Consider the following 27,368-nt stretch of genomic DNA (forward strand, 5'->3'; position numbering starts at 1 on the left):
ATCACTCTTATCCTAATATGCTCTGTCGTCTCTTCACCCACTGGAGTCAGGATGTGAGGGAGTATTTGCATCGTCTCCTTGTCTTCCGAATCATCATTCCGTATTCATAAGAGAATGAGCTGAAGAATAGGAATAGTTATGGTCTGACAGAGCTACAACGATTACTGATTTGTGGATATCAGGAGGTTGCATCGAAGAGACACATGCCATTGAACTATCAGCACAACTCAAATATATTTGTAGCAGAACGACAAGAGAGTGATTATGAGAGTATTGGAAGAGAGTTGTTACTCTATCTCACAACTCATCATTCGAATGAAGTACTAGAAGCGCAGCAACAGGCAGTAACATCCCATCTTTATGTAGGAATGGTACGTGTAGATGATGAACAGAATGACTATTCGACTCGACTGGCAATGGAATTGGATTTGTATCTCTTCTCATTATTCACACATCACTATGCTGAAGAGAGTCCACTGATCTATCAAGAACCTATATTCACGTGAGTTTCTTGACTAGTTCTGATTTGCAGTTATCTTCTTGATTCGATTGGTCATTTTGCAGAGCTGCTGTTTAGAGCACATAATGATCCAGAACATGTGAAAGCTCCTGTTCTTCTCAATATGGTGTATTCGCAGTTTGGAAATGGGTACTAGATGAAGTTTCATGTTGATGTGTCCTACCAACAAACAAAAAACACTAAAAAGGACTCACAAAATAAAGGTATTTAACAACTCTTTCAGTTTCGAACTAAAGTGACGCTTATGATGAGAAGAATACTCAGCTACCACTCAGAATAATGAGGATTTATGTACGTTCAACTACTGGTGTACTAACGGGATCTGAAGGGGACGGTGAAGTACGAGGTCTTCCAGTATTTCTTCGCTGGATTCGATCGGACTTGTACAATTGACTATCGTCTGTGGGAGATGATTCATCACTGCTCAGAACAACAGGAATAACATCAAAGAATGAGTCCACATCCGTGTCAGCAACAGGAGGCAAAACAGCTGACACATCAGTTAACTCGTCTGTCTGATTCATGGGTACAAACAAGAAGGAAAAGTGAAGGCATATGCGTCTCGCAATCTGATTGGCTGACGGAGTATCAACCATATTTCTTCGCTGGAAAATTTCTGAAGGTTCTCCAGTGTCAGACGGATCGAAAACGGTTAGCTCGCTCTCCTGTATTCGGATGAACCATTAGCCCATTTATCAGAATTAACCAGAATTGCCCAAAAGTGGAAACCCCATAATAGTTTTGGAATGTCCACCGAAGTTGAGATGAAACCAGCGGAAACCACTGCTGAGACAAAGCAGGTCAGTACCCCCGAGAATGAGCCCAAGGCGGAGGAAAAGGTGGTGATTCCGGAGAAGAAGGAAGTAGAGGAGGCAAAAGCAAAGCCAAACATGTGCAAACGATTCTGCAAACGTTGGTTCATTGACGCTTTTGGTGGAATGGCTCTAGGTCTTTTCTGCACACTTATTGCTGGTCTTATCCTTAAACAGATCGCAAAACTCATTGGTGATAACGGGGTTGGTAGCTTTTTGACGACCATTGGTCAAGTGGCCTCTGTTCTTATGGGTTGTGGTATCGGTGCAGGTGTTGGATATGCACTGAATTCGCCTCGACTTGTTCTCTTTTGTGCTATCGTGAATGGTTTTGTTGGTGCCAATGCTTCAGCAATCCAAAAAGGGACTCTGTTCGATGGCACAGCCATTACACTAACTGGGGGAGGTGATCCAATCAGTGCCTATCTGGCTGCAATCGTTGCTGTCGAGATTGGGTTGTTGATTGCTGGAAAGACATCGATTGATATTCTCCTTGTCCCTCTGGTTTGTCTTTTAACTGGTTCTATTGTTGCTTTCTTCCTGGGCCCTCCTATTGCTCAGTTGTTGGCATTGATTGGTAGTCTTATCGAAAGTGCTACCACTTTGCAGCCTGTTCTTATGGGTATGCTGGTTGCCGTTGTGATGGGTGTTCTTTTGACAATGCCTACTTCGTCTGCTGCCATTGGTATCTCTATTGGAATGACTGGTATTTCTTCTGCTGCAGCTTCAGCTGGTTGTGCTTGTCAAATGGTTGGGTTTGCTTTCAGTAGTTTCCGTGAGAATGGTTGGGGTGGATTGATTGCTCAAGGTGTGGGCACCTCAATGCTCCAAATTCCCAACGTGATGAAGCATCCTCAGATTCTGATTCCTCCAATCGTTGCTTCGTTGGTAGCAGGACCGATTTCGGCTGCATTGTTCAAATTGCAGTGTAATCCAGCAGGAAGTGGAATGGGTACTTCTGGCTTCGTTGGTGTTCTTATGACCTACGATATGTCAGTAGGGTCGTTAGGAGTCGGTAAGACTCTTGCAGGAATCCTTGTTTGCTTTTTCATTATTCCTGCTGTCGTTAGCTTGGCGACAAGTGAGTTTATGAGAAAGAAGGGTTGGATAAAGAAGGACGATATGAAGATCATGACGAATTAGAGGGTCAATTCCTAGATGACGTTGCTTGCAACGTAGTAGCTTTTCATCTCTTGAGATGTTTGGGGGTTATTCTTAATGAATACGATTGTTTGTTCAAAGGAATCATTTGGTTTTCCATTTATGGTTGTTCTATGAGAAGTAAGTGATGATTCTATTTATTAATAAGATAGAACAGCCTTCAGACCCTTCTTTTCCCTCATATAACACCAATAAGAATGTCTTCCAAAAAGACCTTTGGGAGGAATTTGAATCCAATTTCTATAAATATACATTTTATGGAGTTGGTTTAGGGTTCCTAGTTGCTTCGGTATTCTCTGGTTGTTTCCATCTCCGTTGTTTTCATTTCTAGGTAGACCAAGAGTACGGGAAAGCATTACTCTATTCGGATTAGGGTGTGGAATGGCATATCCGTGTAAACGCTATCAGTACGATTCGCAACCCTATGATACGAATGTAATATTTACAAAGAAATCTCATCTCCAACGCAGAAATAGAGTCATGAATCAGTAGAGTTAATACACATCCTGTTTATTTCAATAAACAAATCTATCTAAAGCATACCACCCTCCACTTGTGACTCAATGGAGCATTCATCTGTTCCCATCCGAATCCTGAATTGTCCTTCTTCTCCCCAATCTTCATTCCAACTATTTACAACACGCCAAAAAGGAATATCGTCTTCTACTCCCCATCCAATGAGTTTGACTGTATGTAAAGCAGTCCGCTTTCCCGTTTCGTATTTGTAAATACCACTTTTGTATGTCAAAAAGTCTTCAAAGACCTGAAATGTTGCATCTACAGGTCCATTGGTGTAGATCTCAGTTTTGATCTGTTCCACGTCCTTCTCCAGCTGAAAAGCACTCGAAAATTTGTGGCGATCTTCAAGGTACGGAATAGGATATCCATCTTGACACGAAGTAGAACACTCAGGAGCTGTCTGGACTTTCGAAGAACATTCTGGATACTTTCCCTTCACTCCATGATCACACTTGGGAAATGCATACGCAGTACACCAATCTTTCGAATCGTATCCTCCACCGGTCACAATTCCTGTTCTCCGAACATACTCCCAAGCCATACCCGTATATCCACCCTGACATTTGTATCCACAGTCCTCACAACATGTAAGAAGATCTTCAGCAGATAAGCGAGACTTATCCTTTCCATCGGTAGCAATGCAAAGTCGATCTGTTGCGACTTGAGCAACTCCGAAAGCCCAACAAGACGCACACTCTCCCTGGTCCAAAACCTCCGTAATGGATGTACACTGGGGCCACTTTTCAATCGCATTGAAACTCTCCGGAAGACCGTCAACAACAGCTACAGATTTGATAGGTAATGGGTCCTTGTTTGGGAACGTACCAAGATATTGAGAATAATCCCGCAATGGAATCTCCTCATTCGCAAGCCATGTTGTTTTCCGAGAATTCACTTCTTTTGCAATTTCGACAAGTCGAGGAGGGTGACACAGAGCAGACGCAAACAAAGATACGAAAAGACAGAGATGTGTCAACATTGAATGAACAAACACATTATACACTAAAGTTGACTACAAAGCTAAGTGCAAGGGCAACAAGACCAATGGCAGAAAACCTCACTAGGCTTTCTCGGAGTTCTAATTGTTCCTCCACCGACTGACTGGGTTCCTTGACACTCGAACTTTCCTGCTGTGGTACCGTCGACTCCACATTTGAATAGTCATCTAAGATAAATCAGGAATAGAAAAACAACCTGTCACTTTGTATGCTAACACTGCGTCAGGGTTTGTAGGAGTTGAACATGAAATATGCATTTTATAGCTTCTCTAGAAGTGAAAGATGGACTGGAAGAATACAAGGAAGAGATTGTTTGAAATGGGATCTCCAAGAGAAGGAGAAAAGTAGCGTTTCATGATTCCATCATAATAGTCAACGAGAGTCGGGTAACTGTAGAGTTGATTATGAAATCTAGACGAATAGGTCATGATACGAGCAAGATGGCCAAAGAAGATGGCATCCAAGGAGCTCGGTCTATAATAAAGATGAAACAGAGAATAGACTTGGAACCAAAGAGGAATTGAAAAGAATTGTCCAAATTAGTTTCTCGATTCACATGCAACTTCTCGTTAAGCACTCGGTAAATATTATCTATCAGAGACATTTGCTATAAATAAGTAATGGAGACAAGTCCTACTTGATCATCAGAGGTAGGAATTGTAACCTGAAGAGAGTTCTTGACAAAATTGGCTTGACTGTAGTAATAAGTTCTAAATAAGAATTTATGCAAGCAAAGTACAGGGAATTCGGAAAAGGCATAATAGACCCATAAATAGAGGATAAAGATTTATAGGCACGAGTTCTCCTAGACCACTTCTGATATTCCTATCATTCATTTCCAGTTCGGTCCCTACATAAATGTCATTGGCACAATGCTCTATTAGATATGTAAATAGCATAATTTCATCTTGCACATTCTTCCCAAAGTCCGCATCTAAATCACAAATCTAGGAGAAATACTCAACATCCGCACGTACATTCTCTTTGATAAAACGAATAATCATTCGATTACCAACAGGCCGATTTCCGTAGGACAGTTGAGGAAGGCGACCTGTACAGTAAGTTCTCCCCAACAGAAAGACCAGTAAGCTCAACAGAAGGATACTCCGTATTATATTCGGTGAATTCCAGGTTTGCAAAGCGTAAATATGCCTACATATGAACTCAATAAAGAATCCATACTTGAACATCCCAAGCATAATCAAATTGTAGTAGAGAAAGAGAAAGTTTTGTTTCTTCCATAACTAAAGAGTAATTGGTAAAACAATGGTGATTGAATAGAATCCCTTAGAGAATGTCAGCTTCAAGTTTAGATACAAATAGTAATCCAGAACTGAAATTTATTACTTAAATAGGACACAAGGAGTCGGTCATTGTGTATTCCATTAACTCAATGGATTACTGTCTCCATGTGACTAGTCTCAAAATGATACATGAAACAACTTTAGGTATCCTCATTCACTCTAGATAGTGTTGCGAAGATTATTGCAGAAACGGCATTTTGATTCTTTGCAGTTAACAATTGTATTACCATATTAGGGTATAGAATGCAATTCTTCTGGCTTGTTGTCATGATTTCATGTAAGTTGATATTGTCAAAAGAGGATCTCTAACCTTGTTTAGTTTTGGGAAGCATTCAGGCTTCCAAGTGTCCAGCTGATGGCCTTTGGCCTGAATCTGAGGGAGGCATTGACATTGTTGTCAATTGTCCTACTGGAACATATGGAAGAATGTCTCGCTATTGTATGAAAGCAAAGAATAACACTGCTGAATGGCAGGAGGCGAAAATGGACTCGTGTTTGGATCTCAATCCCGAACCTGGAATGGGTTATATTGATATGATCTACAACATCCCACAATCTAGAGCCCGGTTTATTGAATATCGTCCTTCTGGTTTCAATGATGCTCTTCAGTTTGTATATCGTGTTAATACTACGGCTGTGACCGTTCATCGAATAGCAGAAGAGGCTAATATGGTAGTTATTCTTTTCTCGATGAATGTGTAGACATCCTCTGTTCAGGTACGTATTACGCTTGAAATGGAGAAGGCTTATGAGTTATTTAATGAAATCATGAAGTCAGATCGTGCTAATGAGATTGCTGAGTATTTCCAAAAGAACAACAATAATGGAAGACGTTATCAATATTTGACACTGAAAGGTAATCTCCATTGTGATATCTCCTATATTGGCAATCGTCTTCTGACAGTAACTCACTTACCTCCTAAGAACGCGTTTGTCGAATACATGAAAGATCACTTGCTGTGGATCATTCTTTGTTGTGTAGAATTTGTTATTATGCTGATCCTTGCTCTTTCCAAATGTGGTTATAAAGTAGATAAACAAGAGGAACAACCTCTTGTTTGATTTTGAGTCTCTATAAGTACAGGAATCAAAAGCATTGTTTATTGGAATACACAATTTCGGATTCCCGCGGGATCGGATTCTATTTGAAAAGTCACAAATAGACCAATGTCTTTACTGGCCACGTTTCTACGATGGATAAGTAGGGTATTGGATCCGAACTGGAAGAGTAACTAACTTCTTTCTAGTAGTTCTAGAAGTAACGGTTTCTGATTGTCCAAAAGATGGAATATGGGAGAAAACAGCAGACGGAAAAGAAAGAATGCTTCCTTGTGTGGGAGAAACCATGGGACAAATGACACGTCGTTGTCGAATAACAGGCACCAATACGTCTGCTTGGGATGATCCAGATTACCAGTATTGTCTTCCGAAGTATCCACCTAGTGGAATGGGATATGTGGATTATTCCTATTCTATTCCACATTCGAAAACTGTTGTAATATCAAATAATCCGCAAGGAATAGTAAAAGCGGTTAGTAGTGTATATAACTTGCCTTCAGATGCTGTGTCTGTTTATCGAGTAGCACGTCACAGTGTCCAAGTAGGAATTCTTTAATCGTTTAAGTGAAGGATACCTTTGTTCAAATGCGTATTGCTGACTCTATTGAAGCAGCGAAGTCGTTTTATTTTCGGATCAGTTCCAATGATACTGCTCCTGATTTGTCGCGTTTTTTGCAGAATAACAATGATGCCGGCCTCCGTCTCAATTTTCTGACTGAGGAAGGATTGACAAGTTGTGATATTATGTACATGTATGGCCCCTATATTAATTATCCAAAACCTGTAAATAATAGAATTATTGTGGTGGCTTGTGTAGTCGTTGTAATTGGTATCGTTCTCTTAGCTATTATTGGCTTTTATTCGTGGCTTCAGATGAAAAGATGTACGCAGAACAAAATGCCTCCTCATCTGATTACACCTTCGCCAATGGAGGGAGAGGAACTGCCAACCCGTTATGTTTAGTTCTTTAGTATGTAAGTTGTTTGTTGCTAAGAATCCTCATTTGGGTAGAGTCATCTTTCATCAATGTATCCATATAGTCTTAGTGAAAGTGATGAGGATGATGACTATGATGATGTATCGTTTTTGTATCTCTTTGGAGGTTTAGGTTGTATATGGTGGATATGCATGGAATGAATATGTGATGCCAAAGACAACAAGAAAAGGAAAAGGTGCTCCTGTTTCAAGTGACATTTCAGAGGTAGATTGTAGAGAGAAAGAATAACGTGTAGGAACTCCAAATCAAATCTCGAAGTGTCTCCTCAGTACTCCGAAGTGTAGATGGATTGAATTCGGATTCAGTTGGTGTCTTTGGGAATTCAACTCGTGGACCGAAGATGTCGTTTCATTGGGTTCCTTTCTCTGGGAGTTCGTTCAATGAACTCGCTCAGAAGAGTCCTTCTCTCGATGCTACTACATTATTCACAGAAATCACCCGACTCTCTCAACCAAGTACTGTTCAGCCTGAGATGGATAGTATCGTTGCTACCGAAGAATCACGACCTGCAGTTCATATCCCTTCAAGTCACTTTCCATCCATCCTCGCTTCGCAGTCTGTCGTCTCCCATTCGCAGATATTTCCCTCTCAGATTGTTAGTTCTCAGCAGTCTATTTCTCGTAGAACAAAGAAACGAGAACGTGTTGATTGGAGTGTGATTAACAAAGACAAGTTCTCCAAACAGTCTTTTGAAACCACAGTGCTGAAAAAAGCAACACAAAGCGTTCCTCTATCCCAGCCACTTGCTCATCTACAACAGTTGCCTTCACCAAGTTCGATGAAACGCCCTATAGAATCTCTACAGTCCAGATCTGAAGCAAGCATTCAAAATGTCCCAGGACTCACAAACAAAGAATGGAGGGCTATGCTTGACGAAGAGTCCAGACAGATTCCAGATGTACCTCCAGCGAATTCGGTATGGGGGGAGCTCTCATCTCAATTGCGCCAACTTGTTGTTTCACGGGATGCCTTGGGAACAGTTCCAGATATTGATACGCAGTCAATTACATATCGAGGCGAGATAGTTGTTGTGAAGAAAGATATGCGATATGCCAAAGTAGTGTGGATGGATGAGAATCCATCTGTTCAACGGATTGTATTAGCTGTGAATGGTAGATATCTTGGAGTTGTGATAACCTAGATTTCTCTACCGAAATCCAACTGGTTCTTCTTATGTTATCCGTCCATGTTGTAGAACGAATTGGAATCCAATTAGGATCTGTTGTAGGGATTGCAGATGGGTTCAGACGGTAGATGATGTTTAGTAAACAAAGTCGAATAATCCAAAGAGATGGCACTTCGCTACTTTTGGGAAGCGAAGTTTTAGCAATAGAAAGGAATCCTTCTATTATCCAAGTGTTTCAAAATGTTGAATATAGTTATTGTGTTTGATTCAGACATGTTCTCTTTTCTCCTTCGTCCTTTGAATCTAAGGATATGGGCTCATTCGTCACGCAATATTTGCAGACAAAGGAGGCTACTCAAGTTGTCATCAAGTTCTTCACTATTCCGTTTGTTTACAACATCGACACAGAATATTAAGCCTATCCAAAGTGTCTTAAGTGACATACCTGTCACCAAAGCATGTGAAATGCTGAATTCTCGGAAATTAACATATTCAGAGGTTGATAATATCGAATGGATAATAATTGTAGGTTGATCAAGTCGCTTTCTCTTTTGCCCAACGTGATGATGTGAGTATAGAGGTTCTAGACTAGTCTTTTAGTTGAACTATAGGATGTTGAGATTGCAATCAAAGCCTTATTTCGAATCAGGCATTACAGTCGAATTGTACACTTTTTCAATGTTGTACTTGAATTACATGTATGCTGAATTGTAATACTTATCATTCTAGTCCAGAGTTCGATTTAGCACCCGATCAACGGAACTTGTATTTGAATCAATCCTTCAAGAGAAACAATATGCATTGTTGGATACATTATGGGCCTTGTGTCCAGAGAGGGAGCAATCGAAATGGGGTGTGATGAGCTTATATACACGTGGTCTTCTGGCAAGTCACAGAATAAATGAAGCAAAAATGTTTCTCACAAGGATAGAGTACGAGGGTTATACCATTCCTGTTGCCAATAGTCAGGTTCTCCAAGGTTTTTGTGTTTCTATTCTTGTTATGTCTAGGATTCTATGATGGTGGTTATTTCGAAGAATGTCTTCATTACTTTGAGTGTTTGCTTCCAATTGATAATACCTATCAAATCCTTGGTGGTCAAAAAGGAATAGAGTGTACACTATTATCAGCTTATCAGTTGGAGCGAAAAGCAAGTATATCAAAAGTCAATGAGGTGATGAAGAAACTGGAATTGAAGCCATCAAAGGAGGTACTAACACAATTGAAAGCAATTCACAGGGGTTAGCGTGTTTGTTCACAATGCCTTCATTTGAGAACATTACGTTGAATGGCTCGTGGTCTGTATCTAGTGCAGAGCTTGGCCATGGTGTTGGAAACATGATCGATGGTGATGTTGTTGTTGGAGATTGATGCTCATGAATAGCTGACAACATATTGGCAATCCAAAGCAGAACCACCTCATACAGTCTCTGTGAATGTAACATCCTTTTTTGTTGATTCTGACATCAAGTTCACAACAAAGCAAATGATTTCTTCTATCAAATTCTACATCAGCTATGCAATGGATTCGACATATTCACCATTGCTTGTATCGATTCTCTATGGCCAAGATGGTCAACAGTATAAGGAATTCAAAACATTTTCGATTTCTGAAGTGAATGACTGGTTTGTAGTGAGGACTGTTCGTTTCGTTGAGTGTAGGTGGATACATTCCGAGATAATCATCCACTCAAGGCCTTTTCATTGCAATTTGTGATTCATGAAATGCACCATAGTGGAAAGAATACAAGAATTCGTCAAATATGATTGTGACTATCGATTGAGGTCTAGATTCAGATTCTGTCTCCCGAAATGATCCCTCTCCAGATTAATAAACTATTTGAATATTCAGATCCGCTCCTCCAGTCTCAAATAACCCTTCGATAGTAACAAACAAAAGACTGTTTGATTTCAAAAAGCTCATCACTTGAATAGGAGTATTCAGCCTTCCTATCCGTCACAAACAGATCATCAGGCTCGTTAATATCGAGAATCGTTGCTTCTTCTACTTGGTCGACTTGAATGGTACTAATCTCGTTGGGCATACTGATTTCCCGAGTAAGATGTCGATTTCCTCCATATTCACCTACAAGTACACTCACATCCATAGGTTCAATCGAAGCTTCGCCAGCTAGATCTTCAGTTCCATGATTATGCATTCTATCAGGAAGTTCAGAAGCCTGGAGAGATAGACGAGATGGAACTTCTCTTGAATTATCAAGTATTGAATTCTCATTAGATTGTTGAGTTGAAATATCAAGCACTGATCCTTTCTGAGCACCTTGCGCATCAACTGGAGACACTCTCGACATAGCTTGTGTATCAAGCCTCGACAATCTTGAAGTACTCTGTGTATCAAGCGTTGATACAGCCTGTATATCGCGAATCCCCACTGTACTCACGCCGGATAGAACATCAGTACTTAAAGGTTCACCAAGCCCAACATCACGAAGGCTAGACATTTCCACTGGAGCAGCTACGGGATCGTCCACAAATTCAGCTTTGGAGTCTTCCAAAGGATCGGTCAAACTATTCATTCTCTCCGGATATTCACTAGAAGTTGCTAATAATGGTAACGAAGACACAGAACGTTCGATATCCCGAGCAGCCAAATAATCGAGATGCTCTGTAGGTTTCTCCTATTCTTGATTATAATGCCAAGAAAGTACTGGTATTCGACTACTATATGCTGAAACGTATGCAAGTCTAGGGTTGAAGGACTTTTGGAGCGACCGACTAAATCTAGTAGTATATCCATTCTTCCTACTCAATCTCTTTCAGAATTCGTTGTGAATATTCAATATTCTGTTTGGTTTTCATCTATATCTTCATTGTCTTTCATCCGTTGTCTACAAGATACTCTTCAATAACAGGATCTGAGACAACTGGCATCTCAGTACCAACCGATACAAACAAACAAATCAATGCTCATAACAATACTTTGCTGACTTCAAAACATTATCTTAATAGTAAAACAAACATTCAACATAGAAAACGAAAGTAGATTACATGCATCCTCCACGAAGAGCAAGTACCATATTAACCACAGTACCACTTGTTAGTTGGTAGGATTTGAGAGTTTTATCATCTGCCCTAATCCTCATCAACAAACCACCTTTCAGTACATAACTTTTCCCTTCACGATCAATCGGAACTGGTCTGGAGAGATTCCCTCCTTTTCCATCAACGACTTCTTCAGATCTGCCACCTATATGTATCATTCAATCTGCTTCCTCGAAATACCGTTAAATTGTCATCTAAATTGAAATCTCTCTATTTTGGGAAGAATCCCACACATAGCCTACCTTCCTTCCTGAAACTGTCTGTGGATAAAAGCCAACACCGGTAACATACCTTAATAATAATCTGCATAAATGAAAAACCTGTCAAAGAGAATGTGTCTAGTCAACAAACAGAAGAGGTCACATGAAACAACAGCAACAACACTTCTCTTCACCCTCCGATTGTTCGGAAGGTAAGAGTACTTCTCTAACATCCGAAAGTTCAGGTTGATAAACACCAGAACCCTCAGTCAAAGATACAGTTGGAGCCTCATACGAAGTGTCCAATACTTGTTTATCTTCTGAAGGATTACTCCTGGCAGACGGCATTTGGGACATTCTATACCTATTGTAATGTTCTATGTACTCAAATAGACAAGTTGTTAGACGAGCAACCTAGAGATGACGATACACATGAAGAGCCACATCATTATCATCAAAAATTGTATAATCAATAATTAAAGATTTCTCTATTCCGAGATCAGCACAGTGATCACCAAATATTGTGATGTTGACATTGTAATCCATATACTCCGCTATGTAAGAGTCATTCAAAGCACACTACCTGGGTGTTCAATCCATTTCCCAATCGGATGAGAAGGATAGAGTATCTCAGCAACGCGACAAAGAACCTATTCTATAAACCAATCTTTCAACCACAAACTGTTCCATCTCGTAACGATGATACAATATCCGAAGATACAGTCTCAGACAAAATCTCTCCGCACCAAGATGATATCTCAAGAGACGATTGCTACATGATGATTAAGGGATCCACAAAGGAACCTCAAGTTGTTTCTTCATTTCTTCTAACAAGAAAGGCGACATTCCTTTCCTAGGTGCAGATGCTGCAGAATGATTCAGTGGTAATCTTCCCGAGCTCATCACATCGTAAAACTCATCTTCAAAACTTGAATCCTCCATAGAAGAAAAGAAGTGATAACAAACAGACAAAAGACGTGCACCAACAACATTAGAATTTCTTATGAGGGACCCATGGCACTTCTTCCACCTTGTCAAACTCTACTGACCACCGACTGGCAACATAGAGAAAATCGCTCAAACGATTCAAATAGCGCTGCACTGTAGGATCTACCTCTTCTCGTTCCACTAGAGGAACCACGCTTCGTTCGGCTCGACGACAAATGGAACGACACATCTGCAATGAGGCACCTCCTTCAGCAGAACTCTAGTTGTCATAAACTGGAAGCAAACCTACTGGGATAGTGAACGTCTTAAAAGGTGGAAGCTTTGCATCCAACTCATCAATCCAGCGCTCCAAAACAGTCACATTGTCTTCAGGGAATTTTGTTTTCTCAATCCTCTTTGATCTACATAAAAGGACAATAACACCTCTACTCACTCGTATGAGGCGGAGTAGCAATAGCAGCTCCAAGATCGAAAAGCCTGCTTTGGATCTATAGGAAATTGACTAGAAAGAAACCCACTTCGATAAGTTTGGGAGCAAGACCATTATTGGACTTCTCAGCAAAACCACGAGCAAAGCCAAGAAATCTATAGATTAGCTTTGATTTTCATGATATACGAATTCAGTTCATCGGTATTCCCAAGAGCATGAAAAACATCATCATACTTTTTCCTTCTCTCTCCATTGTATAGAGAGGATGATCCCTTGTCACCGGTGCGAGTGTAGATACCCGATTTCCTTTCTTTCAAACAACAAGGATTCGCCTCACTTCACTTCTGAAAAGAAACGGGTAAATGTTAGTGATCTTGGTAGAGCAGTGGAAACAACACGCGTGAACATATTCATTTTATTTTCTGTCTTCTTTACAATTGAAATGGAGAGGAAATTCCATTCATCTGGTAACTCATGAAGGGTAGTCAATTATTATGGTAACATTATTCCGAGAGATAACTTTACTTAACTCATTAACTGTTTGTGATGTCTTTTCTTGTGCGTTTCCTCCTGTTAGGAAAGAAATTTTCTTCCATCGGTGTAGGACTTGTCAGAAACTTTGTATTAGTTGCATTTGGATTCATATGTAGAGATTGCTACAATCTTCTGGGAAAGAAATTAACAGTAGCTCTAGAATAAGGCATTGATCATTAGAGCTACCACCAGTAGAAAAGAAACGCGAAATAAGGGAAATATACTTTCCTATCCTTCGAAAGTGTTAGAGTCTGTTAGGTAATTAACTGTAGTGAAAGAACCAACGGATAAGAAAGTCCGGTATTTTATGATCTGGTTTGTATCAGGTTGTGGTGTTGCAACCGCATCAGGGTTTTTGTGGATCAATAATCGCGAGGTTGTCCCAATCACTGGACGTCATCACACTGTCGTATGACCACTTACTTAGGAATCATTGGATAGTTATTTTCTAAAGAAACTGAACTTCTGCTTAAGAAGTATGTATTAAAAAGTCTTGGGTACAAAGAACGTCATCCTGTGATCACATCGAATAATGGAGAAGAAGTCACAATTTTAACCGATACGATTAATGGACACATCATTCTTCACGATGAAAATGATAGCCGAGTTCGCTTGGTGACGACAGTAGTTGATCATCTCAAACGAGCTTGTATCTACTTCAGTCCAGAATCCGAAGATTATTTTAATAAACTTCAGCTTTACATTGTTGATGATCCAAATACAATCAATGCTTTTTCTGCTATGGGAGGAGTGATTATTGTGTATACTGGAATCATTAGTCTCTACATGGAGGCTTATGAGAAAGGACTTATTAAGGATGTAGAAACGGTTAGAATAAGACTTGGGATTCATCATTAGTCATTGGCAGGAGTTCTTGCTCATGAATTAGCTCATTCTCTAGCCTCTCATGTTGTAGAAGATACCTTCCATTTGTCGAATATTCTGTTCTATTTTATGATGTTTGCTTTGAATGATGTGATTATTACTCCGTTTGTTCAGGAGGTGGTGGATACTTCTAGAAGGTTGGGGATATTTAATTGAATTGAGGGATAGTCGGAAGCATGAGAAAGAAGCTGATATCATGTCTTTGTATATACAGAAACGAGCTGGATATGACATTAGGCAGTGGCCTCAGACAATCAATCTGCTGAAAACAGATGATGAGACATACTTTGATGATCATCCTCGTACTGAGAAACGTGTGGAATATATTAAACAAGAAATTCCACAAGTCGAAAAGGCTTTTAAAGGGGAGTATGTTGTTGAAGCGAAGGTAAAAGATGTTGAGAAAGGGGTTGTATACAGTGTTCTTGATTCCATATTCCAGTTGTATCGCTTAGCTTTTTCGTTTAGTGTTTATTCAAACAAAGACAACTATAAACGAATAGCATTGTCAATAATCACTTTTCCTTTCTCTTTCACTACAAGAATACGCCTTCCAGCATCATAGTAAAGGATAAACTTCTTAATGTCTTGCCGATCTGTCAACTACGGGTAATCCTCTTCATCATCCCTCACCTTTGAAAAGATATCACTATCCAAATCACGATACATCACAGCTCGATTATAACGTAATCGATTCAACTCTCTCTAACCATAATATCAAATCCATAAACTCACATCCCACAAGAAGATGTGATCCATCACATTCATTGGAATCTATCAATGTTACTCTTCACACATCGTCACTTTGTAGTAAAAACCCTTCTCGTTACGAAAATTCGCATCATCTAATCGACCATTCATTCTCATACCTGGATTTGTCTTCTCCAATTTTGCATCGGCTTCCTTCATACGCTCATCATTCACACTGTATTCTTCCAGAAAACTAATGATTTGAGATGCTGGGATCTCATGTCGTAGTGCTTGAACAATGCTATTTCGTGTTATCAGAAACGCGACCATGTTGGGTAGACGCGCCTATTAAATCAATTTATGTCAATGCTCTCACTCGCACTTCCATGAATTGAGACATAATTTGAATGTACAAACTATTCTCCTCCAGAGGTCCAAAAGCATAGACTTTGAAGTTACTCTCAATTACAATCTTCAGAGTAGATTTCACTCGCATATTGATGTTGAAATCAGCTGTTCATTATCACAATGCACAAAACCCACAATGCGAAGTGGTTGGAAACAACAAATCTGTTCCTAATTGTGTAACATAGAAGTATTGGTCATTGTTGAGTGTCTTTGTATATCTTGGAATCACAACCATATGTCTTCATTACAATAAGCCAATCAACTCAAAACACTGGAGGAATTTCTTTTGTTCGGCTGTTAAAACTGAGATTTTATAAGCTTTGCAGGGAAGAGCATGACGGAGATTGAAGAGGAATGTGAAGAATGGAACAGTATTCCGTTCCATTCGAAGAATTTTCCTTAATAATGTATAACTCTAATTGTAACAGTCTCTACCATGCATCACTTGTTCATGAAAATTGCTCAACATAAAACGATATCCATCACCAGTAATTGAGAATGAAGAGCCACCAGAAGAACTAACATTCAAAGAACACATCTTCATCAAACCTCAATAAACCATAGCGCATAAACAAATCTAATACTGCACGATTCTCATTTCCATGATTCATCTCACTCTATGGAGAACTACAGACACAGGCAGTACTGGGTTCATGAGAATGGCAATATTGCGATTGTATGTATTGTTACAGAACATAGAACTCTCGTTTGCAGGTGCTTTGAATTCTTTGACATTCTCCGAAGTCCATTGACAATGCTCTCCTGTCCGAATACATGTCTAATGGTAACTTAGAGATAATAGGATTCACTGTATATGTTTGGCGGAAGACAGGGTTTATCACATACTGTAATGAACCATCTTGTACCGTATTCAATTCGAATACATGATATCGCAACAACTACAATAATAGTACTAATATTTGACACACTTGGGATAAGTAGTCATCAACTAATTCTTCTGGTTTTCGATTATCTCCTGCTACACCATGGGAATTGATAAAAGAACGGATAATCATATCATGGGGAACAGGTTTATTCATACATAATAGAATGTTGAAGATTCTACAGCATCAATGACATAAATGACTCAATACTGCTGACATTCATCAGGAAGCAACTGCAAAATAGTATGTGGAGATCCCAAATCTCGATAACTATAGATTATCTTCCTTACATCTGTTCTACATAAGCTCGAATTCCTTTTGCGATAAAGAACCAAGCTTATTCTCAAACATTGAGCGAAATAGTCTATTTTATCGTTTTCAACTCTCTTTTTGGAATACTGATTACAATCTATTTGTGGAATCCAATAAATCTTATATAATAATGGAATTCCCAAGTTCATTGTCTGTCCAGAATCCATTAGCAATGCATCCGTGCATTGTGAAATCGAATGAAACCAAGGGGGATATTCAGTTCTATGACAAACAGACAAATCGTTTCTTTGTTAGCTGTGGGGATGATTATTCCTGGATTTCTCCATCGGATCTAACCATTGAAGGTGATTGGCATTCGATTCCTGGGTTGTTATGCAAATAGACATTGATGTGTAGAATTCATACAACCAAGTCAGAAGATCTTGTGAATCAAGTTACAGACCTGGATCAGAATGATACAGTAAAACCTGGAGCTATTCTGTCCATCATGTTACGTTCAGAGAGTGATTTGTTACATGCCGATGTACTTAATGATATGCGACGAATTGAATATGAGAACTTGGTGAAAAGGCATCGTCAGAAGAAGAAATTGCTTCAATCACAAGAACACTTACAGAAATTGGGTGTACCCTATTCTAATCAGTTTCACGAATGCAAACCAACCAATGAACATACTGATATAGTGTTTAAAAAGGAGCCGTCACTTTCCATTCGTCAACAGTTACTAACATGGGCTTATGATCACCCAAATACCTGGTCAAAGACATTTGCGAACTGTCGACGAACGCAACAACTACCAGAGGATCTGCATATCAAGTCCTCATATTTGAAGGAGCACGAGAAGGAACTCTGTAGTGGATATTATTTATTTTCATTATAGATACTCTTGCATTTGGACTTGATGAATTCGGTTATTCTCATCTTTCTCCATCTTTGCTTCTTCAAGACACTCTAACTCGTGTCCACAATTATAAGCTGATTCAACAATACAGTCAACCACTTCACAGTGAATCTGCTTTTGGTCGTCTGATTGTGAATAAGCGTTTCTATCAAATCGAAAAGGAGTGCTACTCGGTTGGTACAATTTCAGAAGAAACCTACAAGCATTTACAATTATTGAATCCTACCATCGAAGAGTTGCATTCATTTTTTACGTTTATCTCTAGTACAATTCCTAATATTGGAGGATTCGACCTTGCTCTGGTTGATTCTTCATTCCCTCATGCGTGTTTTGAAATCCGTTATATTCAAGATCAATCAAGGTGGTGTCTAAGTGTCCTAAGACCTGAAGTTGAGATTACTGTGGGAACAACCAAATTGACATTCACAAGTGCTCCTTATCCTCTAAATCCCTGTGGTAGTATAACAACGGAATCCCATGTACTTATATACGAATTTGCATACCAGTGTTTGTTTATGAGTGATCCCTATCGCAATCTTATTGTTGGCAAATTAAAGCTCAAAGGTGTTTCTGACAAGAAGAAGTATCTGATGGAGGATTGGAACTGAAAGACTAGATCAAAGAAGACTCACAAAAAGAAGGAATCTGGAGAGGCACCTGGAAAATTGGAAGCAATCCGTGTGGAAGATATGGAGTCTGTCCCAACCAATGCCGAACCGGGAACAGGACGAATCTATTGTACTGGTATTTGTGTCAGAATTGACACTTAAAGTTAGGTCCTGTTGTTTATGGAAAAGGAACGAAGTTCCTCACCGAATTGTCTTCAGGTGACTTGTTCATTATTCGGCATCCTACATCGTATTGCTTTGTTGATATAATCAATCTAGTTTAGAGTCAGAAGCTCGAGTGGTGAAGTTGATTGTAAGTGATACATCTCTGTCCTTGAGGTGATTCTATTTTCTTTATCTCATTTCAAGTTCTCCGTTTTCAAAAGATTTCGTTTCCGAGATTCCTTTTGAATATGTGAAGAAACAAGAAGAAGAAATCTCACCAGAGGAAAAACAAGTGTGTAAATAAGAGATAGACTGAGTTTTAGGCCCAAGAAAAGAGGGAACGGGATGCACAAGAGAATGCGGCTTTCGGTATTTACCAGGGATCTGGGTTGGTATCAAATATATCATTTTCATGTTTAGTGGAACTCAATTTACCTACAAAACAAAACTACAAAGTGCCTATGGTGGATGGAAAACAATTACAAAGGTATGCTAAATGAAGCATAGATAAGGAATAGAAAACTAAACGTGCTCTTAGTCGTGAAGAGATGTTGGATATGCGGGTAAAACATAAGTCAGATCGATATTGTATGTAATCCCTTGTGTTCTAGAGCAAACAATCAAAATACGGAATAATCTTTCAGTTAACAAGCATCGTTTACTTCTTTGGTCGGACAGCACATCCGGCAACAATACGGGCCTTACCTCCAGTAGGAGTGCAGAGCAAAGCGTTGCAACTAGACATAAGCCTCTCTACCAACCAGGATTCACTTATCACAAACCACAACACTCTGGGCATGACTAAATACAGTCGTACTACACGATCACAACAAGATAGTAAGCAAACTCACATGTTGAAGCAACCAGGGCATCTTACATCCATAAAATAGCTGTTGGGGGTCTGAACAAGACGCTTCAGCTTGTGCTTCTGGGCCTCTTCCTCAGCAGAAGGATAACGGAGATCGTTCACCTAAACTGCGTTAGACTACCTCCAGTTGTTGTATAGCACATCCCAAAACCTACCATCTTCTTAACGTGATTGAAATAAGACTATTCCTGGTGATTCCTGTTCGTGGTGCTTTCTCCTGAAAGTCGATTTTTATACTTTCATAGGTAGAATTTTCTACTATCATTAGATTATGAATAAACAACGAAATATGCATGCAGCAATAATTGGATAGCTTGTCTGTTCTTTGGACACACATGCTATACCAACACTATGTTCTGGCGCAATTAGTGCCCCATCATTCAAGCCAAGTAACATTATCACTCTCAAGATTACTATCACGATTAATAGGCATAAAGGGACGGTTTCTCATCCGGATTGTAGCTTGATCAAAAGGCATGGTATCATCTTCTACATGAGCCTGATTCATATCTACGAATGAATGAATAAACAAATAACAACGAGAAATAATCTCTCGATTGACCCGATAATACCCTTTGTAGGTGTAAGGATGCATAATTATCCGCAAACGGATGAATATATAAAGAATAATCGCTTCATCTACTGCTGTAATCAGATTTTGATACTTCCAAGACAATACGGTTGACTACAGATTAATCCTGAATCAAACATAAACTCCAATAATAGCAACAAATGTAGGACGGAGAATGTACACAAGAAAACACCACAATAACCCTGTGAAACTAGCTTTGCTGATGTAGATGCGGATTGTAGAAGGATTGTATTGAGAAGACTGTAACATGGCTGAAGTGGTCTAAAATGAGAAACGACGAAAACGAGTACAGAAATGTTGATATTGATGCAGATGAGAATAGTGATAATGACAATGGATTGAAATATGTAATTCACAACCGAAAATCCATTGCAGAGACCATCGATTTGAGAATCGCAGAAAGAAGAGACTCCAGCAAGAATGAGTAAACCAGCAAGAATACTTGCGCCAAACTGAATTTCCTTTTTCTGTATATTAGAGTACAAATGAAATGCAACCGTTGGGAGTTGGTGGGTGATCTGCCAACCACAAGCAAGGAGAAACATCACCATCAATAGAGCAACGTCAACAAGACGATACAAAAAGGAATTCAAATACACTATAGCAGAATCTGGAATGAAGGAACTGTTTGAATGATTAATAAAGGATATTCACAGAATTATAGTATAAAGTATACAGAATAATACCTGTCTGAAGAAGAGATGAAATAATCTTGATGAAAACAATCATCTCTAGGAGAATGTCGATATAACGAATAAATTGTGTTCCACGAAATCGTGATTTGCTGTTGATAATGACAAATACGATAAACACAAAGAGGTAGATGAGAAATACAACTGGCCAGATGATCACTTCTGGCTGTTCTTCTACTGCTAGATTCACCAACATTCCGTTATAGAAGTTGCGAATCTTAATACAGCCCTAGGTTACTAATACCCATTCGTTCCTACAGAAACAGTCACAGATGTAGGAAAACAATTCAGCAGAATTACAGAATACTGATCTTCGTTCTCAATCTGTATCACAACAGAGACAGGTTCTGTTATTTCTCTTCTCTTAATATTACATTACGAGAATAAATGATACATAAGTTGAAGGTTGAAGACAACTGTCTGCATCTGCTGTATCTGAATATGTAAATTCATCTGGTCTTTGGTTTTCATTGTATACCATCAATATGATAGAGTTCTCTCCACTCTATGCACTAACAGTCAAGGAAGTGTTGTACAATTGAAGTTATGTCGATAGCAATGATAGACCGAGGTGCTAAACCCATTGCAGGGGACAGAGAATACTTCGATGCCATCTTGATTGCTACACCTGAACATATCCATTATTCAATACTCCTTGTAAAATTCAGATTATAGGAGTGGGCAGTTAGGAAAAGAGTCAGGATTAACAAACTCCACCAGAACTGCTTCGAAATGATCATACTCTAACAGAATATGGATACTGATACAACGAATTAGGAAAGTTAAGAATGATACTGATGCCAAAAGGATTATTGTGTCTTTTTTGTCTATGGATTTTCTATTCTATTCTAACTCATATGGAAACTTGGATTTCATTAATGGCTTCCAATCCGTAGGTGATTGCAGTAATTCTTGTGGATAAAGTGGAAACGATTATTTGCTAGACAATGGACATGAGAAATATCAAACCAATATTCCATACTAAAAAAGGTTGAAGACAATGTTCTTTGCAACAATGCTTGTTCTTGTAAAGTACTTTTGTTGTTCAACAAATTCAGCAATGAAGGTTCACAGTAAAGAGACGATTGCCAATCGATAAATAAACAGTATCAACACACTCCTCGATTCGATTGTCGTCGTCACTATCATATTCCTCCGATTCCACATACGTATTACCATAAATCCCTTTCTCTTTCGCTTCCGTACTCAAATCACCAACATAACTACCAATCGTACAATGAGGAATTGGAGGATCATAATACTTTTCCTTCTTGTAGTTGATCAGTACCTCATCGAATTGATGAATTAGCTGAACAACGGAATTATATCCTTTCTGAACTAATATACTACAAAAGGAACGTGTTTTATCCTCATTGGTGAAGACTTGCGGTTGAGAAAGAGTCATGAAAAATGCCGGAGACTTTAGTCGATTACGAATATCTCGCACAAAAGGGTCAATCTGAAAATCGCGAAGGAAGAAGAGCTTTGTCAAACTCACATGGATCTTGTTAAAGCCTTGTTTCTCTTCATACAATGGGATAAAGCATTTATCACCACTCAGATTCAATTGGGAGTTAACTTCAGCAATGGTTGAGGCGATCTCTGTGTCATGGTCTTCTCTGGGAACTACCGATCAATCTCATTTTCATCATCTACTTAGGATATATGCAAATGAAGGCCAGTTCCCTTCAACATGAGGAAACCGTCTCACTTTCTTCTCCTCTTGGTCTTCTTTCTCTCTATAATCTCTTTTTCGCGATGTCTTTGACATTGTAAACAAACATCGAAGAAAAGGAGATTAATCTACAATTGGGTCATTTGACGGTTCGAGTGTCCAGTCTCTCACTCCATCCACATCATAAAGAATCGAATAATTCTCAGTAAATTCCTCCACTGGAATCAATCCTGAGCTCACTCTTCCTCCCATTTCTTCAAACAATTCACGATGGGTAGAATAAATCATACTCGGTGCATACTTAACAAAATCCAAAAACGAAACATTATGACCATTAGGTATGACTTCCCTATCATACACATCGTGTAATAACACTTGATTTGTTCGAATTCGAGAATAGAGGGAAGGAAAAGATGCAGGTTTCACAGGAGAATAACTCCGATGAAGCGAAGTTGGGTGACGAAGATATACAGCTGGAGTATATGCTAATACAAGGAATCGCGTGGCATCACAACAAGATTGCCAATTCTCAACACCTTTTCTTTCAGCATCATTGGAACCTCCCTGATCTTGCATCAGCTCCACATCACATAGAGAATCCAACATCTGACTCAATTCATCCACATCACTTGTGTAGTCAGGAAGATTGGCAAAGAGATAACTTTCCGCTTCAGAGATCCCTATTCGATTATCTTCGTACATTGCGAACAGATCATTCTCTAATTCCCCATCTTCTTGCCGCTTTGCTAGTAATAACTTCTTAATCATATGGAAGATGCCCCAGAAGGTGTCTCCAGATGTAATGGACATCAGTTGCTGACACTGTAGTGATGACCCAAATACCCATAATTTCAGACAGACTTGACGAAAATCATTCTCTGATGAGGCTATAGCCTGCCGATATATCGAATTAGAGAGTCCTGGATACAACAGAGGTAATGCCTTCAGAGCCCTGAATGGTAAGAGTGAAGAATCACACGTACTTTCGTTGTGAGATGGGATTCATTTGGAGAAGAAGAAATGGAGGAAGTGGAGATGGCAGAAGATTTCGAATTCCAGAAATCCCCTTTTTCTCGTCTGTAGTATCTACAATCCACAATACAAGTGTCAATCGAGATGAATGCTGTGAAATGTCCTTCAATAGTGCTTGAAAGCGTTGTATCTCTTTGGTGTTATTGGTATCACTCATTAAGAATGTTGGTAGAAGATCAATCAACACAATACGGCGACAACAATCTCGAATACTATCTGTATCGTATCCTGAGTACTTCATACTCCCTTCAATAAATGTAATGAAACTCGACATATGTGATATTCCCTCAATTTGAGATGAGTTACTCTGAAGGAAAGGATCATCCCATGTTACAATCTCAATACGATGTTCTTGACAGATACTCTTCACCATAGTTCTCTAGAGATTAACAGGAGAAAGATTAGTCACCTTTCCACACCCAGGAGGACCTGTAAGAATACATAACTTATCTGATACACCTTCACTCAAAACCCAATTCTCAAACTTCACTAGATAACTCTTCGTTACAGCTAGTTTATTGACCGAAGGGACATAATTATAGATATCGTTAGGAATACTGTCTGTAGCATGGAATTCGGTTGAGACTACCTTGTTGGTAGATGGAGGAGGAAGAGAAGATAGTACTGTCTTAGGAACACCTTGTTTCTTGAGCACTGAGGCCCATTGCTTAGGACGTTTCGACAGGGACATGGGTACTGACGAGTTCGAAGGTACTGGAACCGGAGAAGGGGATAAAAGTACTGGATGTTGACTGCTTGACATTGAGAGAGGATTATGCCGTTTCTTTGAACGATACTCTACTTCTGCATCTTGTTTTATCAACACAAGGGAATCTGTCCGGCTATCTGAAACATGAAGCCCTTTATCGAGAGGTTCTGACGAGTCACCTTCTTGTTCGAAGAGAGAAGATGATGAATCACATGAACCAGAGCTAGAGGAAGTAGGATCAGCAATTTCAATCGTCTCTTGGGTAGATTCACCATCTTCGCTCAGACTCAGAATTGCCCGTTTGGAAATAGACTTTGAAATCATTTCAAAACTTTGAGAAGAAAACTCCGAGTGCATCTGAGCAGGATCCTCCTCTTTCGGAATCTGTCTCCGTCTCTTGATTGGTGATTTCAGAATCTGAGAACACTCTTCATCGCTTGATGTTTGAACAATAATCGAATGCTCCAAGTCAGTCATCTCCTGAGGACGACATTTTTTAGGGCTCAGATTGTTGTACATCATCCGGTTGAACATATTCCAGAAATTGGTTTGTCCTAGTACATTAATCTAGTTGGCGGCAAACCATCTGACCTAAGAACTGGAGAATATGGTACCTCAATCGAAATGGACTGGACATTTTGGTAGTATTCAATGTGTTTGTTTCTGGATTTGTGATGGATTTCTCAGCAACAATAAGCTCATACTGATTTGTAGTAATATGATATCCTAATAGTAAGATGGTATGAACTTACGAAGGTTCTTATTTTTCCCAGAAATTTCTGATTTGTAACGGTTATTGTCTTCTTCAAGTTTTCTTTTTGAATGGAAGGATCTGAAGAGAAATCGGTCAAACCGAGTCCCTGGAAACAAATCCCAAAATATAATCCTCAGGGTATTTCGTTCCAGGACTTGATGAATGAATCTGCTCAACGAAAGAAAGAGAAACAGATATCGGGTATGACATTTGGTGCAACTGTAATGTATAGAAAAATATCTAGATAGCATATCTATGAGTGGACATTAGGCGTTTGCCTAAGTTATAGATGAAGATTATCTGCTAGCATTAAGTCTCCAAGAAGAGTATGATAGAAATGCTAATTCTTCAGAAATCACTACAGAATACGCTCAAGTGAAAAATGGTAGTGATTTCAAGATAAACTGATTAGTAGAGGACTTGGATGATGATTATGCTCTTGCAATGCAACTCCAGTTGGAAGAAGAGCGTGCTTTCCAACAATCTCAAACCCAACGAAGTCAAAAGAGTATGTGCGGATTCGTTGGATGATGAATAGTTGTAGTTGATCAACCTGCTCTTACGCGACTTGGTTTCACTACAACTCCAGTCCCTACAGTGCATGTGGAGGAAGATGTGACAGAAAAGTATCTTGGAGTAAATAGCCCATATTTAGGAGGTAGGCTTGGGAAGATGCATTAAGATGAAGATACCGCAGATAATCGTGATGTTCTGATCAGACCCAAATCTGTAGGTACTGAGGATGTGCTTTACAATAGACTCTTACGAAACATGAAAAGGATCATGTTGGTAAAGTGAACATATCCAATCAATCCATGCACTATCATTCCTTAATTCCAATCTGCCAGACTTGCTCGTTCCATGGACCATGCAGGGAATGTGGATGAGTATTCGATTGATGATAAAGGTCTTGTAAAGATGCGAAAGTATTATGGGCACAAGAAGGATCGAACATCGCGTGCACCCAAAGAGAATAAACTCACTACTAATAACACAATTGACAATACTACTCGATTAATGATTCTGAATGTGAGATTAGGATGGATTGGTCATGAATAGTTCATTAATAATGGTTATTTCGATGAATTAGGAGGTCAGATTCAAACAGGAAAGGAAGGAACGATCTTTTCGGCAGTACGGGAAGATGAAGAAGGAGAGGAATGGTTCTGTGTGAAGGTGTATAAGGTGTTGACAATGGAGTTCAAAAATAAGAAAGATTACATTCATGTAGGAATGGATGAGAAGATTGATGTGAAGGGTGATCATCGCTTTGAATCATTAGAGGGTGTATCTGGCAGTGATAGTAAGATCGTGCATGAATGGACACGCAAGGAACACTTCAACCTCCTCAAACTCTATGAAGCAGAGATCCCATGTCCTGAGCCCATCCTATATGAGAAAAATGTGTTGGTAATGCGTATGATTGGCGATGGTGATATGCCTGCTCCATCGTTACGTGAAGTGGTTCCTGGCCATCGGCAGATGTATCGTCAAACTATCATTCAATGTATCCATCTCTTAAGAGATATGTTCCAACGATGTTCTTTGGTTCATGGAGACTTCAGTGAGTATAATTTACTGTAGGATTAAGCATGAGAGTTGATAGGGTAGAGTGAATGAAGGTCGGGTGTTTGTAATCGATGTTGGTCAATCTGTAAATACACTACACTCGTTATGGAAAGAGTATCTACGAAGAGATGTCCATAACATTCTGGAATTCTATCATCGAAATGGAACAATTGCTGATTTTGATGAAGTGGAACAGAAGACATATGACTATATCTTAGCTGAAGCAACTGATAGTATTGATGTGGAATATGAGGAGTATCTATATAGTAAGATACAGTATATTGTTTGTTAGTCAATACACTTGTCATTAAAAAAGGATTTCACAGAAGCAGTTGAATTGGTTACGAGAAAAAAGAACTCCCATGCCGGGACTCGAACCCGGGTCGGCGAGGTGAAAACCCGCTATCCTAACCGGCTAGACTACATGGGACCTGAAATTGATTTCCAACTCCGTTATAAAAGGAAACGATCCCGCTTGTATTGCTTATTCCTTCACAAACCCTTTTGCCATGGTACCCCATCTTGAGAACGAATTGATTATAGAGTTCTGACGATCGATTTAATGTCAACCTGTCATTTTCGAAGAATTGGGATCATCTTCAGGGAAAGTATATTGGAACAGGTCATCCCGATATGACGAAATAGTAATCCAATATGAGATGGGTGTTTTATGGATTAGTGAATGGGCCGTAAATATGCATCGAGATACGTATGCTTCCCATATTGGGCATGAAGATATGCTCTATTTTGCATCCGTAGCCGAGAATGAGTCGGTGGAGCGAATCCGATACACAATGCTAGAAGTATGTATTTGAATCCCCGTACTGATATTTTTAGAAGATGTTGCAGCCATGTGGACCTCCACCTGTGAAGACCTCACCCTTTTAAATTGGCTTGTTGTGATACTATTCATTTGTTTTTTCGATTTACATGTTCTGTATTAATTATCTTAGGAAGTTGGATCAAGACGATTATCGTTAAAGGACACAAAT

At 39.3% G+C, this 27,368-nt stretch overlaps 15 protein-coding genes across 15 annotated transcripts; 7 read left to right on the forward strand and 8 right to left on the reverse strand.

Annotated features, from left to right (window-relative positions):
- Positions 1-1,266: 1,266 nt before the first annotated feature.
- On the forward strand, positions 1,267-2,475 carry JH06_0148 (putative sugar transporter subunit 2D; the record flags this gene model as incomplete). Its single annotated transcript, XM_014674323.1, is given in 2 exon segments — positions 1,267-1,895; positions 1,914-2,475. The coding sequence occupies 2 exon segments, from the start codon at positions 1,267-1,269 to the stop codon at positions 2,473-2,475; spliced, it is 1,191 nt and encodes a 396-aa protein (XP_014529809.1).
- Positions 2,476-3,021: 546 nt separating this feature from the next.
- On the reverse strand, positions 3,022-4,267 carry JH06_0149 (peptidase C1A domain-containing protein; the record flags this gene model as incomplete). Its single annotated transcript, XM_014674324.1, is given in 4 exon segments — positions 3,022-3,122; positions 3,136-4,014; positions 4,055-4,177; positions 4,207-4,267. The coding sequence occupies 4 exon segments, from the start codon at positions 4,265-4,267 to the stop codon at positions 3,022-3,024; spliced, it is 1,164 nt and encodes a 387-aa protein (XP_014529810.1).
- A 1,290-nt stretch (positions 4,268-5,557) lies between these two features.
- On the forward strand, positions 5,558-6,376 carry JH06_0150 (hypothetical protein; the record flags this gene model as incomplete). Its single annotated transcript, XM_014674325.1, has 3 exons — positions 5,558-5,591; positions 5,634-5,986; positions 6,017-6,376. The coding sequence occupies 3 exons, from the start codon at positions 5,558-5,560 to the stop codon at positions 6,374-6,376; spliced, it is 747 nt and encodes a 248-aa protein (XP_014529811.1).
- Positions 6,377-6,635: 259 nt separating this feature from the next.
- Positions 6,636-7,336, forward strand: JH06_0151 (hypothetical protein; the record flags this gene model as incomplete). Its single annotated transcript, XM_014674326.1, has 2 exons — positions 6,636-6,914; positions 6,944-7,336. 2 exons carry the CDS (start codon positions 6,636-6,638, stop codon positions 7,334-7,336), a joined length of 672 nt encoding a protein of 223 aa, XP_014529812.1.
- A 2,420-nt stretch (positions 7,337-9,756) lies between these two features.
- On the forward strand, positions 9,757-10,383 carry JH06_0152 (anaphase-promoting complex subunit 10; the record flags this gene model as incomplete). The annotated part of the gene is made up of 5 exons (XM_014674327.1): positions 9,757-9,852; positions 9,881-10,126; positions 10,159-10,209; positions 10,233-10,265; positions 10,288-10,383. 5 exons carry the CDS (start codon positions 9,757-9,759, stop codon positions 10,381-10,383), a joined length of 522 nt encoding a protein of 173 aa, XP_014529813.1.
- A 1,118-nt stretch (positions 10,384-11,501) lies between these two features.
- JH06_0153 (putative ubiquitin) lies at positions 11,502-12,449 on the reverse strand (the record flags this gene model as incomplete). The annotated part of the gene is given in 7 exon segments (XM_014674328.1): positions 11,502-11,589; positions 11,622-11,704; positions 11,802-11,850; positions 11,923-12,173; positions 12,192-12,313; positions 12,343-12,409; positions 12,423-12,449. 7 exon segments carry the CDS (start codon positions 12,447-12,449, stop codon positions 11,502-11,504), a joined length of 687 nt encoding a protein of 228 aa, XP_014529814.1.
- A 301-nt stretch (positions 12,450-12,750) lies between these two features.
- On the reverse strand, positions 12,751-13,545 carry JH06_0154 (ATP cobalamin adenosyltransferase; the record flags this gene model as incomplete). Its single annotated transcript, XM_014674329.1, is given in 6 exon segments — positions 12,751-12,966; positions 12,997-13,108; positions 13,137-13,195; positions 13,226-13,292; positions 13,324-13,469; positions 13,480-13,545. The coding sequence occupies 6 exon segments, from the start codon at positions 13,543-13,545 to the stop codon at positions 12,751-12,753; spliced, it is 666 nt and encodes a 221-aa protein (XP_014529815.1).
- A 138-nt stretch (positions 13,546-13,683) lies between these two features.
- Positions 13,684-15,059, forward strand: JH06_0155 (peptidase M48 domain-containing protein; the record flags this gene model as incomplete). Its single annotated transcript, XM_014674330.1, is given in 9 exon segments — positions 13,684-13,709; positions 13,788-13,821; positions 13,832-13,924; positions 13,950-13,971; positions 13,998-14,080; positions 14,113-14,499; positions 14,530-14,693; positions 14,725-14,975; positions 15,025-15,059. The coding sequence occupies 9 exon segments, from the start codon at positions 13,684-13,686 to the stop codon at positions 15,057-15,059; spliced, it is 1,095 nt and encodes a 364-aa protein (XP_014529816.1).
- A 280-nt stretch (positions 15,060-15,339) lies between these two features.
- Positions 15,340-15,742, reverse strand: JH06_0156 (transcription factor 2H subunit; the record flags this gene model as incomplete). Its single annotated transcript, XM_014674331.1, has 3 exons — positions 15,340-15,401; positions 15,426-15,591; positions 15,623-15,742. The coding sequence occupies 3 exons, from the start codon at positions 15,740-15,742 to the stop codon at positions 15,340-15,342; spliced, it is 348 nt and encodes a 115-aa protein (XP_014529817.1).
- Positions 15,743-16,116: 374 nt separating this feature from the next.
- Positions 16,117-16,889, reverse strand: JH06_0157 (hypothetical protein; the record flags this gene model as incomplete). Its single annotated transcript, XM_014674332.1, is given in 7 exon segments — positions 16,117-16,172; positions 16,214-16,271; positions 16,286-16,432; positions 16,464-16,553; positions 16,584-16,716; positions 16,749-16,808; positions 16,840-16,889. 7 exon segments carry the CDS (start codon positions 16,887-16,889, stop codon positions 16,117-16,119), a joined length of 594 nt encoding a protein of 197 aa, XP_014529818.1.
- Positions 16,890-16,980: 91 nt separating this feature from the next.
- On the forward strand, positions 16,981-19,081 carry JH06_0158 (hypothetical protein; the record flags this gene model as incomplete). The annotated part of the gene is given in 11 exon segments (XM_014674333.1): positions 16,981-17,177; positions 17,208-17,665; positions 17,692-17,965; positions 17,978-18,295; positions 18,329-18,456; positions 18,489-18,539; positions 18,605-18,659; positions 18,690-18,777; positions 18,809-18,873; positions 18,906-18,972; positions 19,004-19,081. 11 exon segments carry the CDS (start codon positions 16,981-16,983, stop codon positions 19,079-19,081), a joined length of 1,779 nt encoding a protein of 592 aa, XP_014529819.1.
- A 62-nt stretch (positions 19,082-19,143) lies between these two features.
- JH06_0159 (40S ribosomal protein S27) lies at positions 19,144-19,511 on the reverse strand (the record flags this gene model as incomplete). Its single annotated transcript, XM_014674334.1, is given in 4 exon segments — positions 19,144-19,222; positions 19,257-19,301; positions 19,337-19,447; positions 19,462-19,511. 4 exon segments carry the CDS (start codon positions 19,509-19,511, stop codon positions 19,144-19,146), a joined length of 285 nt encoding a protein of 94 aa, XP_014529820.1.
- Positions 19,512-21,691: 2,180 nt separating this feature from the next.
- JH06_0160 (u6 snRNA phosphodiesterase) lies at positions 21,692-22,408 on the reverse strand (the record flags this gene model as incomplete). The annotated part of the gene is made up of 2 exons (XM_014674335.1): positions 21,692-22,263; positions 22,294-22,408. The coding sequence occupies 2 exons, from the start codon at positions 22,406-22,408 to the stop codon at positions 21,692-21,694; spliced, it is 687 nt and encodes a 228-aa protein (XP_014529821.1).
- Positions 22,409-22,435: 27 nt separating this feature from the next.
- Positions 22,436-24,575, reverse strand: JH06_0161 (P-loop domain-containing protein; the record flags this gene model as incomplete). The annotated part of the gene is made up of 3 exons (XM_014674336.1): positions 22,436-23,264; positions 23,296-23,723; positions 23,754-24,575. The coding sequence occupies 3 exons, from the start codon at positions 24,573-24,575 to the stop codon at positions 22,436-22,438; spliced, it is 2,079 nt and encodes a 692-aa protein (XP_014529822.1).
- Positions 24,576-24,875: 300 nt separating this feature from the next.
- On the forward strand, positions 24,876-27,264 carry JH06_0162 (serine/threonine protein kinase; the record flags this gene model as incomplete). Its single annotated transcript, XM_014674337.1, has 15 exons — positions 24,876-25,028; positions 25,056-25,089; positions 25,115-25,192; positions 25,223-25,315; positions 25,346-25,465; positions 25,496-25,536; positions 25,566-25,686; positions 25,715-25,836; positions 25,867-26,387; positions 26,419-26,642; positions 26,706-26,767; positions 26,796-26,888; positions 26,920-27,020; positions 27,056-27,179; positions 27,214-27,264. 15 exons carry the CDS (start codon positions 24,876-24,878, stop codon positions 27,262-27,264), a joined length of 1,938 nt encoding a protein of 645 aa, XP_014529823.1.
- Between the last annotated feature and the right edge of the window lie 104 nt (positions 27,265-27,368).

Source organism: Blastocystis sp. subtype 4 (genome assembly GCF_000743755.1).
Source record: "Blastocystis sp. subtype 4 strain WR1 chromosome Unknown seqid_0011, whole genome shotgun sequence".
Taxonomy (NCBI): Eukaryota; class Bigyra; order Opalinata; family Blastocystidae; genus Blastocystis; species Blastocystis sp. subtype 4.